Here is a 15,282-nt window from a genome sequence, read left to right as displayed (position 1 = left end):
GATAAGTGATAGACTAGACCAACATCTATGACTCTAAGAGAAAGCCAGCTATGAAAGGCATCAAAACCTCTTCTTCAAAAACTGGGCTACATTTATGTTCTTTGCATTTTCTGTTAATTTTCCTATTTTTATACCTTAATATTCACAGAACTTTTTTTACATGTTCTAGTCTGTCTCAATTACGCCAATGAAGAACCACAAGGAGAGTATTTTGCTTATACCTGATTCAAAATGTTGAAGAGGGAAGTTCCCCCTGAGGGCCAGCACAGAGCAGATATAATTCAAGGAAGAAAAGCCCAAGGTGAAGGAACTGACATTTATTAAAGTAAATGTGATTAAGGGAGGCTACACCACAGAGCCTAATCCATAGGTAAATATGGATCAAGGGCAATACTTCGGTTTGCTCCTGGGGCAGAAATAAGCAGCGCAAAGGATAAAAATGTGACCAGGAGACAGATAGGCAGACAATGCTCCCACTGCCTCCCATGTTGTCTCAGGGGGAATTTTAGAATACCACCATTCTGACAGCTCACATGGGTGGAGAGGAGTCCAGAAGGGCAACAACAAAAACAGCTCATACCACCACATAAGGCAATAATTATGCTATTTGGTGGGTGATGTCCACTAGGCTTATGTTTAGGCTCCAGATCTTCCTATTGAGCACTGTGACAATCTCCCCTTACCTGTGCCTTCCTTGGAGGATCTAAGAATTTTCTATTTGTATCCTCTTACAGGACTTTCCTTGCGCAGGTCTGACTAGAGTCTACCAGAACCTACAATGTGTCAGTGACTGTGGAAAGTGTTTTATATATTTTCCCACATTTAATCATCACAATGCTGTAATACAGCAATTATATCTCCACGTGTAGAAGAGAAAAATAAAGCTCAGAGAAGTATTTAGCAATTAAGAGAAAGGATTTTAGAATAGAACAGCTCTGCCACTTACTTGCGTAAGCTATCTAAATTCTCTAGGCCTGAGTATAACTTTATAAAATGAGGAGGCTATCAATATTACTATGTTGACAAAATAAGATAATGAATGGAGAGCCTTTATCACAGTGACTGGCACGTAGGAAATCCTTAGTAAGTAGTTATTTTTAATGTCAAAATAATTCTTGAGTTTGGAAACCACACCCAAGGAGATGTAAGGTGGGGGCAGGCAAAACAGAACTAGGGCCACAAGATGAGACACACTTTTGCACCTGCAGGTTCTCCTCCCAATGCAAATTTTATTTTAGGGGAGAATGTTCCTTTACACAAGATGGAGAATCACAATCTGGCTGATAGAGACTAAGTGGTAAGAAGAATAAGGACCACTTCATATGACAGTGTCTCCCTTTGTCCAAGGATATTAAGAGAAATGTTCTAGTACCACTTAAAAATAAGCCTGGATTCCTTAGTAGAAAAACAATCATACAAAAACATTTTGTCCAAAGGAATTAAAAGCTGGAGAATGAGTATCTACATTCCAGCTTAATGTAAGAATCAATTATATCACACATCAAAGAAATTAAGTGTGTATGTAATGAAACGAAAAACAAAGAATAATAGATTTGAAGGTTCACAAAACTATTCAAGAGTGAAAATTTCAATTCTTGGACCTTTCAAAGACAGTTGAGTAGAGGCTACCTTATAAAGAGAGTGAAAACACAAGCTACTGGACCACAATGGTTATGACCAGCAATTCTGATCAAATAGATCCATAAGCTATTAACCTACCAATCTTGCCCTATAACCAGTCAGATACTGTACCCCTTATCTGATTTGAAGTGCTTTTGTTACACAGTCCCCTACACACAGCAGCAAAAAGCCAATCAGCTTAATTAGCCATAAGTATCATTCATCATTTTGGAAACACAGCTGATCTCAGTCTTAGCAAAGCTGCTTTACATATTACTGATAATGAGATGATGCAAACCAGGCAGGAGTGATGAGATTGCTACTTTACTAGATTGTTTCTCAATAGTTTCAGTCAACTTAATTGAGAAATAGCTCATCAGTCCTGTGAGCCCTCCTGTCCTTTAATAATTAATATAATTTAAAATAAGAAAGAAGCAACTCCAGTAACTATTTCATAAACTGGTGTTTGACACCATAAAGATGACAAAAAGAGCCAAAGCGACAATGATTAAGTTAAATGTATCTCTGGACAACCAAAAAGCGTGATAAGACAAACTTTCCATGATACCCTCAGAGGTTGAGGGTCAAATCTATGAGGCTGTAAATCCAAGCACTGAGCCTACAACTACTACATAAATAATAAAACCATAATGACAAAAATAATCACTCTCAATTGCTGATTTCCCTCTTGCTATTTCAAAGAGACAGGCCAGGGTCAATTCATTATCAATGATATCAAAAGCACCAGGTAAATGTGACTGTATTACTAAGAAGTATGGTCACATACAATCATTAGAATGAAATCATCAACTGAAAAATCAAATAATACTAATGCTTGAGATCAATACAGCAGGTAATAATAATATGCTACTCTGTATTTATTTATTATACCATCAGCCCCTCTAAATTCTTAAAAATCCTTCTAAAAGACAGAATATTACTAATTAACTAGCAGTTGATCACCCAACTGTAGCAGCAGGCAGGGATCAAGCTCTATTACATACTAGCTCTCAAGTAATAGGCTAATCAGGTCAATAGCATTTTGCTAAAAATCTCAGGTGAGCTGAATCCCATATCAAGTATGATATTTGGCATCCAAGCTGCATTAATGACAGGTATTTTGAGTAATGAACAGTGGGAGCCACATTCTAGAAAAGAAACATGGTCCCTTCACTAAAAGGAACAGCATCAAGTGGGGAGCAAAAGAAGAGTCTTTCCCCACAGTTTACAGATAGGTCCACTAATCTATAGAGAAATGTGATTTTTTTCCAAGAAACCTAGACAACCTCTATCAGTGGTGAACGCATAAAGAGAACCAGGGATTCTGTAGAGCCTTAGTTCTCAAAGACCAGCAACTTCAACATCACTTACGAATGTGTTAGAAATGGAAATTCTCGGGCCTCACTCAGACCTACTGAATCAGGAACTCTGAGGATGGGATTTAGCAACCTGTGTTTTAAGAAGCTCTCCAGGCGCTCTTGATGCCTTGCTGAAGTTTGAAAACCACTACAGTAACAACAATGACACACAAAATTTCTCAACAATTTTGGCTTCCCTACTTTCTAATTTACCTATGTGTTGAGAAGAGGCTGTTGTGAGATATGCCTCTATTTATCAGATGATAAGTATTGAATTTCAAATATCTTCAATAATATCTATGACCACGACTTTACAAGTTAAAATGTTTGGAAACTAAATTTTTCTACTTAGTATAACAATTGAGGACATTAGCAATATTTGTGATTTACTCAACATTTAGTTTTTTATATTAGGGTTCTAGGAAATTTATTTAGAAAATAAATAAGAGTTCTGCTCCTAAAATTGACTTAGTTAAAATATACCTTCCATAATAACAGTGCAATAAACCATTCATATTGTTCACACATATAAAAAGAAATCTAATATACACTAATAAACATATATAAAAGGATTTCTGATTTATATACTTTAAGTATGGTGTATTACCTTTTGAAGAATTAAGATGAAAGATGTGCAATTTTACTTACCACATTAAGCTATAAAGGTCTAAGAGGCAATAAAAGCTGAGTATGAAAGATGTGTAAAAAGTAAGGATACATTTTTTTTCCTTTTCAATATTGAACTGACGTCCCAGTTTTGTCGGTAAAGCAAGTAGATAGATTGATTCCAAGAGCTCAGGGTCATCAAAAGAAAATAATATTCCGAATTCACTTTACTCTTTCTCCTCTCCTTGCAAGGAGAGTAGCACCATGGAATAAGACATAAGATCTAAACCAGTTCTCTGACTCTACCAACCTTAATAAGTTTATGATGAGGTGACGTGGGGTTTTTTCCCTCAATTTTAACAAATTTTTAGATGCATTTAAGAAACTACGGAGAAAACAGTCCACAAAATGTAAACAAATGATTAGATGTATTTGGTAAGCAACACTATTTTTTATCATTCACATTCAATTAAAAGAAAGTCCATACTTCATTGCTTAGAATCAGAATTACACTCCAAATCAGAAACATTATGATAGTTTTATTTTTAGTGATTCATGTATAACTGAAGTCTCAAGACTACTTTTAGATACAGGAATCACTTAAATCCTCCAAAGCTAATCAAACATGAAGTCAAGGGCACTGAGTACAAAAATCCTTCTATGTCAGGTTTTCTTCCAGTCCCACCATGCTTCCTATCAGCCCATTTCCTTCCCTATATATCCTTGACTTCTAACAGATACTCTCTGTTTTGCAGAACCCACTGTTAAAATTAACTGGAGCTTCCAGTTTTATTCAGAGGTAAATGACTTTACTCCTATAACTTGCCCTTCATACCTTTTGGGATTCTCAATTACAGGAGAATATTTTTACCTCAATTATTTAATTTTCTTTAGTTGCATAATATTCACAAATCTTTCAATGGAACAGGATTTTGTTTTTACAAAGAGGTACAAAGTAGAGTGTGAAATAATCAAAGAATGCACATACATGCCTCCCCAGCAAATAAAAAAGACATAACTTACTGAACGCTAACTAAATAATGAGTGCTTAGTACTGCAGGGTAGAGAAGAAACTGAAGTTAGAGTTCCAGTCCTCAGGAGATTACACTTTGTCAGCGAAAAAAGCCAAATTACTACAAAAGAAACAATGATGTCCATTTATGAAAGCTGTCCTCCCAGGAAAATACAAGTCCTCAATTACTTTTGAGTCCCCCCATCTCCCTACATTGGATCAGTTACCAAGTCCTGCAGCTCCTATTTTGCATGCATTTATCCCTTTCTACTCCTACTACCAACTACCCAGGTCCAGAAGCTCATTATCACTTATTTGGACTTCTGTAAAATCTTTCTCATTTCCTGACAACAGACTTTCCTTCACACAGCTCTCAGAATGAGCTTTCTAAAATGCACCAGTAAGGCTTGTATCCAGAATAAATGAAGAATGCTTATAGCTCAATAAAAAGAAAAAAAATTCCCCCAAAATTAAGCATGTGATTTGGAAAAGACACTTTACCAAGGATGATATATGGATGGCAATTAAGTACTTTAAAAGATGCTCAATATCATTAGTAAGGAATTGCAAATTAAAACCATAATGATATACCACTACACTCCTGTTAGAATGGTAGGAGGAAAATGTAACAATTGACAATACCAAGTGCAACAAGGATACAGAGCAACTGGAAATCTTACACACTGCTGATGAGAATACAAAATAATACTACCCTTTGGGAAACAGTTTGGCGATGCCTTACAGAATTAAACATTCACTCCATACATCAGCAGTCCCCAACTTTTTTGGCACCAGGGACCGGTTTCATGGAAGACAATTTGTCCACAGACAGGGTCAGGGGGAGGGGGGTTCAGGCGGTAATGCAAGTGATGGGGAGAGGCAGATGAAGCTTCGCTTGCTCGCCCGCTGCTCACCTTCTGCTGTGCGGCCCAGTTCCTAAGGAACTGCCATACATGACCCATCAAACCCACTCCTACGTGTTAATCCAAAAGAAGTGAAAACATGTTTCCACAAAAACGTGTATGTTAACATCTATAGTAGCTTTATATATACATAATCGCCAAAAAATGGAAAACCCAAATGTGCTTCTACTGGTGAATGGATAAACTAACTGTGGTAGGTCCATACGATGGAATATTACTTAGCAATAAAAAGGAATGAACTACCCCATACACAAAACAACATGGGTGAATCTCAAATGCATTATACCAAGTAAAAGAAAACACACTCAAAAAACTACATAGTGTGATTGCATTTACATACAATTCTGGAAAAGGTAAAATTATTGGGGCAGGAGACAGATTGGGTGACTGCAAGGGACTGGTGTGGGGGTGGGGCGGTGCTGACAATAAAGAGGCAGAAGGAATTTTCTTGGGGTGGTAGCAGTGTTCTGCATCTGGATTGCAGTGGTGGTTACAAAACTATGAGCATGTGTCAAAACTCACAGAACTACAGACTAAATTATGTATATTTTACTGTAAATAAATTATGCCACAATAAAGTTGATATAGAAAGGAAAAAAATGAGGATCAGTGTTTCTATCAGAACAAAGTTCTAAGATAGAAAGAAACCCCTTCTGAAGAAACAAAAGCCCATAAATTACTTCTCTATAACGGATGTCCTACTAAACCAAAAAATGATGAGTGATTCAAAGGGAAATCTGAACGAGAAAATTGACAGACTCAACCTCTAACTGATTCTTCAGAGAATACAGACTTTCAGTCCAGAGACAACTTGTACACTATGATTTGGGCAAGTGTAAAAAGAAAATGGGGAATTTTGTGTACTGTAAAAATCACCAGAGACAAACAAAAGTCTGTTTTAGTTTTCATTCTTACACTTATCTTGGAAATTACCAGTAAGACAGCATATTCTACATACATACAAATCCTCTCTATTTGTACATTCATTACTTTAAAGGTTATTTCTCTAATGTTTGGTTGTCCTTTGCTCATTATTTGTATCACTGCCTTCTAATCTGGCTGCCTGGAGTTAAATTACTACCCTGCGAAGTTGTATCCCAAGTTCATTATAATTCCTGCTTAAGACAGCAAAAGAAATCAACTTGGATATTTTGGGTACCTTTCCTTTTTTGTTTTCAGTGAAATATTATTATTTAACATTTACTAAAAGGTAGTGTCAAGAAACATAATGTATTTAAACCGGAATTCAACTCACAAAAAACTTAACATTGATTTACATCAACTTTTCAGGGCCCAACATTTTTCATTTGTACATGTTTTCCAATTTCTACATATAGTCACAAAATATATGCACAAAATAATTTATAAATAATTATTTTAATTTGGAAGAGACCAAACAATGAAATACTCAAGTAATTAAATCACTCAAACTTTAAAATTGAACATTCTATCAGTAGTCAAGAGCCAAAATTATCCTTTAAATACCATATAGTCTGCCCAACTCAAATCCTCTTCAGATCTACACTTTCCTATAAAACTGCAATAAGCAAAGCACACAAGCACACAGTTCCAAATAACATAACTTTGGTGCCTAGAATCAGCTTAGGGTAGAGAAGCATTAAGGACAGAATTAGTATTTGGTCTAGTGGTCTAAGTATGGCTTGATTGCAAGCTAAGCTAAAAATTTCAAAGGGACTGCCAAATCTGTGGCCTAATAAGTCAATGCCCCTTGAAATTTATGCTATCTTATTGCTGTACATTCACTAATGCTAAAGTGATTCCAATAAACTGACAGATTTTATTTGTAATTTCACTTAAAACAGCAGAGCAATATTTCAAAATCACTACAATATTGCTGCTGATGTTAATATATATGAATCTGTTGGTTGTGGGTAATTCTTTTCTTCTTCACAGTGGTAGGTTGTGTTAATACAACAAGTTTTCTTCTATTGTTCACTAATGAGATAGTAATTGCCATCAGAATCCTACTGGGAATACAGACTTGCATAAATAATAGGCCTAAGGACAGGTTTTACATATCTATAATGATTCTCAGATACATTTTGTTCTGCGTGAACACACCGGCACCGAAATGTGTCCTTTCCTATGGAGGATAAACTCCATATTTTCAGAAATGTGCAAACAAGAGAAACAAATTTAACTAGGCAGATTTCAGGTTCTTCTTTCTAGCAACTAAATGGAAGAGCAATTAACAGAATGCTCCTTTTTATCAAAAACTTATTACCCTTTCACTAGAAACCCTAAAAAGTTGCTATTTTAAAGCTTTCAATGCTTCAGTTAGAAACATAACTGGCAGCCTTAGTATGAGTTCCAATGAATGTACTGTAATGTAAAACTGTACACATCACTTCAAATATTGGTTGTATAATAAGGAAGTTTAAAGAAGATATTTTAATGCATTGTTGGCTGACACCACTATCTTCTGAGTTTATTTAGGGTATAAAGATTTCTAGAAATTCATTTAAAATAATATTTTCTGCTGATGAACTACATTTGGCAATTATTGTCCACTGAGCCCTCAGGTACTCTACTGCTTCTAAACATGGTAGGTATCATTTACCATTCAGCAGGGAAATTAACAAAAGTTCCCATTTCCCATTCTTAGATTATAATCTTTACTAAACCCCAAAAGAAATGTAAATGTAGTACCTTTCATGATGTCCCAAATCTGACAGAAATTCATCTGCATGTCTTTGGAGTTCATTTCCTTCTAAATTCTTTAATTTCTTCAACTCACTTTGTAGAAAAAACCAGAGCTCTTTAGCTCCATTTTCAATCCTCCTCCTTAGGATTTCATGATCCTTCCCTAGACCTGCAGTCAAAGAATAGAGAGCATCAGCATTTCCAACATTTTGATGAAAGGAAATTTTCAATTATTTGTGCTAATGTCAATATATTGAAGAGGAAAAACAATGTATCATTACCTACCATTTCTAGTTTGTTTCTTATAATTTTCAATCTGTTCTTTGGCCTTCACAAGCTGCTCTTCTAAAGCACGAACCCTTCCTGAAGCTGGGCCCTGATCAATGGGGCCTTCTGGTATTCTGTAGTTCAAGGAAGAAAATGTAAACATTTAGCTTATAAATTATGCAACAAAATACATATTTACTTTGCAAAAACATTATTTATTGGTAACTCTAGAAGTCACTGGACCATATCATATATTAGAAGTACCAAATGAAATTTTCTCTCCAAAGCTATAGGGTAAGATGTAAACACTGGAATGAAACTGAACAAACACAGAAAAAAATAATCTAGCTCATAGATGTATGATCTTCTAGGAATTAAGGAACCTTTAGAACTCTCTCCTAAAAACTTTCATCATACAACTTAGAATAACACCATCAGTGGCAAAGTGATCAATTCTTCATTAGTGCTGAGAATAACAAAGTTGAAGGAGAGGGTGACAAAAAGGCTTAAAAGGAGTAAGAAAGCACATAACTGAACCTGTGTCTATGTTCAAATATCAAATGCAAATTATTTCTAAATTAATTATAATATCAGATATAAATCTGTGTTCCGATTCATGAACTCATGACCTTAGATTACTAAGCATGGGTTTTATAAAGAAGGGAAAGACAAGAATAGAAGATGAAGTATACCAGAAAAAACACCTGAAGATTAATGTTCTGTTTACGTCAAGAATGAAAAATATCAGTCAATAATACAAAATGTTGGAATATAGCAGAGGAACTCCAGGATCTCTTGCTTATATTATCAACCTGTACAGCTTCTTTCCAAACTGTACTTGTTTCTAACATATTTTGTTTTTATGTGACTTTTGGAAGTATTCTGTACACCATTATGGCCATAAAAGATATCCACATCCTAATCCTGTAACCTGTAATGCTACCTTAGGTAACAAAAGAATCCTTATATGTGTGATTAAGTTAAGGACCCTGAGATAGGGAGACAGCCCTGGATTACCCAGGTGGGCCATAATTGTAACCACAGTGTTCTTATAAGAGGGGAGTAGAAGGAAATTTTATTACAAAAGAGGAGAAGGTGATGTGGTTAATTAGTTTTGAAGATGGAGGAAGGGGTCATGAGCAAAAAATGCAAGGAAGGCATCTTTAGAAGCTGGAAAAGGCAAAGAAACAGATTCTCCCCTAGAGCTTCTCTAGTGAATGTGGCCTCACTGACACCTTGGTTTTGGCCCAGTGAAACTTATTTCAGATGTCTGCCCTCCCAAACTGTAATAGAATAAATTTCCATTTATTCTGTTTTAAGCCACAGAGTTTATTGTATGTGTTACAGCAGCAATAGGAAACTAATACATATACATATATTTACATACATACATACATATACATATATACTTTTGAAAAAATATTAAGAAGATTAAATAATGGCTGATTTTTCTTCCAAAATCTATTTAAATGAGAAACTGCCTCTTAAAGTACGAAGCACAGTGTCTGTCAATAAAGCTTAACAGGACTATTGTATCTGGGGTCAGTCATTCTACAGATGAGCTGTAATATCAAAATGCCTGGGATATCTATTCTTACCATCACAATCATTTTTGGGAAACAATTTCTAAATTATACTTGGCACAACTTAAACTTAGCTATCAACCTGAGGAGAAATCTAATACGAAGAGGGCAGACAGCAGAAGCAAGAAGAACTACAATCCTGCAGACTGTGGAACGAAAACCACATTCCCAGAAAGATAGACAAAATAAAAAGGCAGAGGGATATGTACCCAATGAAGGAACAAGATAAAACCCCAGGAAAACAATTAAATGAAGTGGAGATAGGCAACCTTCCAGAAAAAGAATTCAGAATAGTGATAGGGAAGAAGATCCAGGACCTCTGAAAAAGAATGGAGGCAAAGATCGAGAAGATGCAAGAAATGTTTAACGAAGACCTAGAAGAATTAAAGAACAAACACCTAGAAGAATTAAAGAACCAACAAACAGAGATGAAAAATACAATAACTGAAATGAAAAATACAGTAGAGGGAATCAATAGCAGAATAACTGAAGCAGAAGAACGGATGAGTGACCTGGAAGACAGAACGGTAGAATTCACTGCCATGGACCAGAATAAAGAAAAACGAATGAAAAGAAATGAAGACAGCCTAAGAGACCTCTGGGACAATACTAAACAAACAAACATTCGTATTATAGGGGTCCCAAAAGGAGAAGAGAGTGGAAAAGGACCTGAGAAAATATTTGAAGAGATTATAGATGAAAACTTCCCTAACATGGGAAAGGAAATAGCCACCCAAGTCCAGGAAGCGCAGAGAGTCCCAGGCAGGATAAACCCAAGGAGAAACATGCCAAGACACATAGTAATCAAATGGAAATCAAAAGAAATCTAGAGTGGCAATACTCATATCAGATAAAACAGACTTTAAATAAAGAATGTTAGAAGAGACAAGGAAGGACACTACATAACGATCAAGGGAATCAATCCAAGAAGAAGATATAACAATTATAAATATATATGCACCCAACATAGGAGCACCTCAATACATAAGGCAAATGCTAACAGCTATAAAAGAGGAAATAGACAGTAACACCGTAATAGTGGGGGACTTTAACACCTCACTTACACCAATGGAAGATCAACCAGACAGAAAATTAATAAGGAAGCACAAGCTTTAAATGACACAACAGACCAAATACATTGCATTGATATTTACAGGACATTCTATCCGAAAACAGCGGATTACACTTTCTTCTCAAATGCACATGGAACACTCTTCAGGAAAGATCACATCGTGGGTCACAATTCAAGCCTCAGTAGAGTTAAGAAACCTGAAATCACATCAAGCATCTTTTCTGACCACAACGCTATGAGATTAGAAATCAATTACAGGGGAAAAAACATAAAAAACACAAACACGTGGAGGCTAAAGAGTACGTTACTAAATAACCAAGAGATCACGGAAGGAATCAAAGAGAAAATCAAAAAATACCTAGAGACAAATGACAACAAAAACACAACAATCCAAAACCTGTGGGATGCAGTAAAAGCAGTTCTAAGAGGGAAGTCTATAGCAATACAATGCTACCTCAAGAAACAATAAAAATCTCTAATAAACAATCTAATCTTACACCTAAAGGAGCTAGAGAAAGAAGAACAAACAAAACCCGAAGTTAGTAGAAGGAAAGAAATCATAAAGATCAGAGGAGAAATAAATGAAATATAAATGAAGAAAACAATAGCAAAGATCAATAACACTAAAAGCTGGTTCTTTAAGAAGATAAACAAAATTGAAAAACCGCTAGACTCATCAAGAAAAAGAGGGAGAGGACTCAAATCAATAAAATTAGAAATGAAAATGGAGACGTTACAACAGACACTGCAGAAAAACAAAAGATCATAAGAGACTACTACAAGCAACTCTATGCCAAAGACAACCTTGAAAATGGTAGTCATGAAAATGGACAACCTGGAAGAAATGGACAAATTCTTAGAAAGGTATAACTTTCCAAAACTGAACCAGGAAGAAATAGAAAATATGAACAGACCAATCACAAGTAATGAAATAGAAACTGTGATTAAAAATCTTCCAACAAACAAAAGTCCAGGACCAGATGGCTTCACAGGTGAATACTATCAAACATTTAGAGAAGAGCTAACACCCATCCTTCTCAAACTCTTCCAAAATATTGCAGAGGAAGGAACACTCCCAAACTCATTCTACGAGGCCACCATCACCCTGATACCAAAACCAGACAGGGATATTACAAAAAAGAAAATTAGAGAACAATATCACTGATGAATATAGATGCAAAAATCCTCAACAAAATACTAGCAAACAGAATCCAACAACACATTAAAAGGGTCATACACCACGATCAAGTGAGATTTATCCGAGGGATGCAAGGATTCCTCAAGATACGCAAATCAATCAATGTGATACACCATGTTAACAAATTAAAGAATGAAAACAATATGATCATCTGAATAGATGCAGAAAAAGCTTTTGATAAAATTCCACACACATTTATGATAAAAACCCTCCAGGAAGTGGGCATAGAGGGAACCTACCTCAACATCATAAAGGCCATATACGACAAACCCACAGCAAACACCATTCTTAATGGTGAAAAACTGAAAGCATTTCCTCTAAGATCAAGAACAAGACAAGGATGTCCACTCTCGCCACTATTATTCAACATAGTTTTGGAAGTCCTAGCCACAGCAGTCAGAGAAGAAAAAGAAATAAATGGAATACAAATTGGAAAAGAAGTAAAACCGTCACTGTTTGCAGATGACATGATACTTATACATAGATAATCCTAAAGATACCACCAGAAAACTACTAGAGCTCATCAATGAATTTGGTAAAGTTACAGGATACAAAATTAATGCACAGAAATCTCTTGCATTCCTATACACTAAGAACAAAAGATCAGAAAGAGAAATTAAGGAAACAATCCCATTCACCATTGCAACAAAAAGAATAAAATACCTAGGAGTAAACCTACCTAAGGAGGTAAAAGACCTGTACTCAGAAAACTATAAGATACTGATGAAAGAAATCAACGATGACACAAACAGATGGAGATACATACCATATTCTTGGATTGGAAGAATCAATATTGTGAAAATGACTATACTACCCAAAGCAATCTATAGATTCAATGCAATCCCTATCAAATTATCAATGGCATTTTTTACAGAACTAGAAAAAAAAGATCTTAATATTTGTATGGAGACACAAAAGACCCTGAATAGCCAAAGCAATCTTGAGGGAAAAAAACGGAGCTGGAGGAATCAGACTCCCTGACTTCAGACTACCCTACAAAGCCACAGTAATCAAGACAATATGGTACTGGCACAAAGACAGAAATATAGATCAATGGAACAGGATAGAAAGCCCAGAGATAAACCCACGCACCTATGGTCAACTAATCTATGACAAAGGAGGCAAGGATATACAATGGAGAAAAGACAGTCTCCTCAATAAGTGGTCCTGGGAAAACCGGACAGCTACCTGTAAAAGAATGAAATTAGAACACTCCCTAACACCATACACAAAAATAAACTCAAAATGGATTAAAGACCTAAATGTAAGACCAGATACTCTAAAACTCTTAGAGCAAAACATAGGAAGAACATTCTTTGACATAAATCACAGCAAGATCTTTTTTGACCCACCTCCTAGACTAATGGAAATAAAAACAAAAATAAACAAATGGGACCTAATGAAACTTCAAAGCTTTTGCACAGCAACGGAAACTATAAACAAGACAAAAAGACAACCCTCAGAATGGGAGATAATATATGCAAATGAATCCACGGACAAAGGATTAATCTCCAAAATATACAAGCAGCTCATGCAGCTCAATATCAAAAAAGAAACAACCCAATCAAAAAATGGGCAGGAGACCTAAACAGACATTTCTCCAAAGAAGACACACAGATGGCCAAGAGGCACATGAAAAGCTGCTCAACATCACCAATTATTAGAGAAATGCAAATCAAAACTACAATGAGGTATCACCTCATACTGGTTAGAATGAGCATCATCAGAAAATCTACAAACAACAAATGCTGGAGCGGCTGGAGAAGAGGGAACCTTCTTGCACCGTTCGTTGGCATGTAAGTTGATACGGCCACTACGGAGAACAGTATGGACATTCCGCAAAAAACTAAAAATAGAATTTCCATATGACCCAGCAGTCCCACTACTGGGCATATACCCAGATAAAACCATAAATTCAAAAAGATACATGGACCCCAATGTTCAATGCAGCACTATTTACAATAGCCAGGTCACGGAAGCAACCTAAATGCCCATCGACAGACGAATGGATAAAGAAGATGTGGTACATGTATACAATGGAATATTACTCAGCTATAACAAGGAACGAAATTCGGTCATTTGTAGAGACATGGATGGACCTAGAGACTGTCATACAGAGTAAGTCAGAAAGAGAAAAACAAATATCATATATTAACACATATATGTGGAATCTCGAAAAATGGTACAGGTGAACCAGTTTGCAAGGCAGAAATAGAGACACAGATGTAGAGAACAAACGTATGGACCCCAAGGGGGGAAAGTGAGGGTGGGGGTGGGAGGATGTGGTGGTGGTGGTGGTGGGATGAACTGGGAGATTGGGAGTGACATATATACACTAATATGTATAAAACAGACTAATAAGAACCTGCTGTATAAAAAAATAAAATAAAATTCAAAAAGAAGACATGAAATTTTTAATACCTTTTCTAGCATTTTTATATAACAGATGAAGCCAAACTAACTGTTAATTACTTGACCACTTCAGAATGCATGTTTAGTAAAGAAGCTCCTGTTACAGTTATATCAGAGTAAATAAGGTATTCTATAATTTCACATGAACTTGTATGCACTAACACTGAATGGAAGCAGGAAAGATAGCCATCCTCTAAGCATGAGTTTTCCAGGCTACAGAATTTGAAGTAAAAAAGCCTTCATTTGTATACAAACAACAGAATAATGATAAAATGAAGAGAGTTGTTAGGTGCATAATTACCCAATTTATGAGCACAAATATGTATACATTCATAAATGAGGCATTTCCTCATATATAGTTTGTAGAACTTGGCTCTTACTTTCTGAATTAGATGGCTGGGTTTTAGGAAATAATTTCAAACAAAATAAAAGTACCACACCTTGTAATTTATTCAATATTTTAGCAGCAAGATACCATAGGATAAGCATTTCCTTTTCCGGAATATACTTTAGTGATACAAAATTTCAGACAATAGAAAGATATGTCTAGGTCCTCCTTTTCATCTC

At 35.7% G+C, this 15,282-nt stretch overlaps 1 protein-coding gene across 3 annotated transcripts in view; it reads right to left on the bottom strand.

The window, feature by feature from the left end:
• The window catches only part of FUT8 (fucosyltransferase 8), a 321,610-nt gene that overhangs the window by 101,002 nt on the left and 205,326 nt on the right, over positions 1 to 15,282 (bottom strand). For all 3 annotated transcript variants that reach the window (XM_059915753.1, XM_059915752.1, XM_059915751.1), the window contains 2 exons: positions 8,469 to 8,584; positions 8,190 to 8,352 (listed from right to left, as the gene is read on the bottom strand). In XM_059915753.1, coding sequence (XP_059771736.1) covers positions 8,190 to 8,352; positions 8,469 to 8,584 — 279 coding nt within the window. The remainder of the gene's footprint in view (positions 1 to 8,189; positions 8,353 to 8,468; positions 8,585 to 15,282) is intronic.

This window comes from Balaenoptera ricei, chromosome 2, assembly GCF_028023285.1.
Source record: "Balaenoptera ricei isolate mBalRic1 chromosome 2, mBalRic1.hap2, whole genome shotgun sequence".
In the NCBI taxonomy this organism is placed as follows: domain Eukaryota; kingdom Metazoa; phylum Chordata; class Mammalia; order Artiodactyla; family Balaenopteridae; genus Balaenoptera; species Balaenoptera ricei.
The sequence above is the reverse complement of the archived record's forward strand: the minus strand, read 5'-3'. Positions and strand labels throughout refer to the sequence as shown.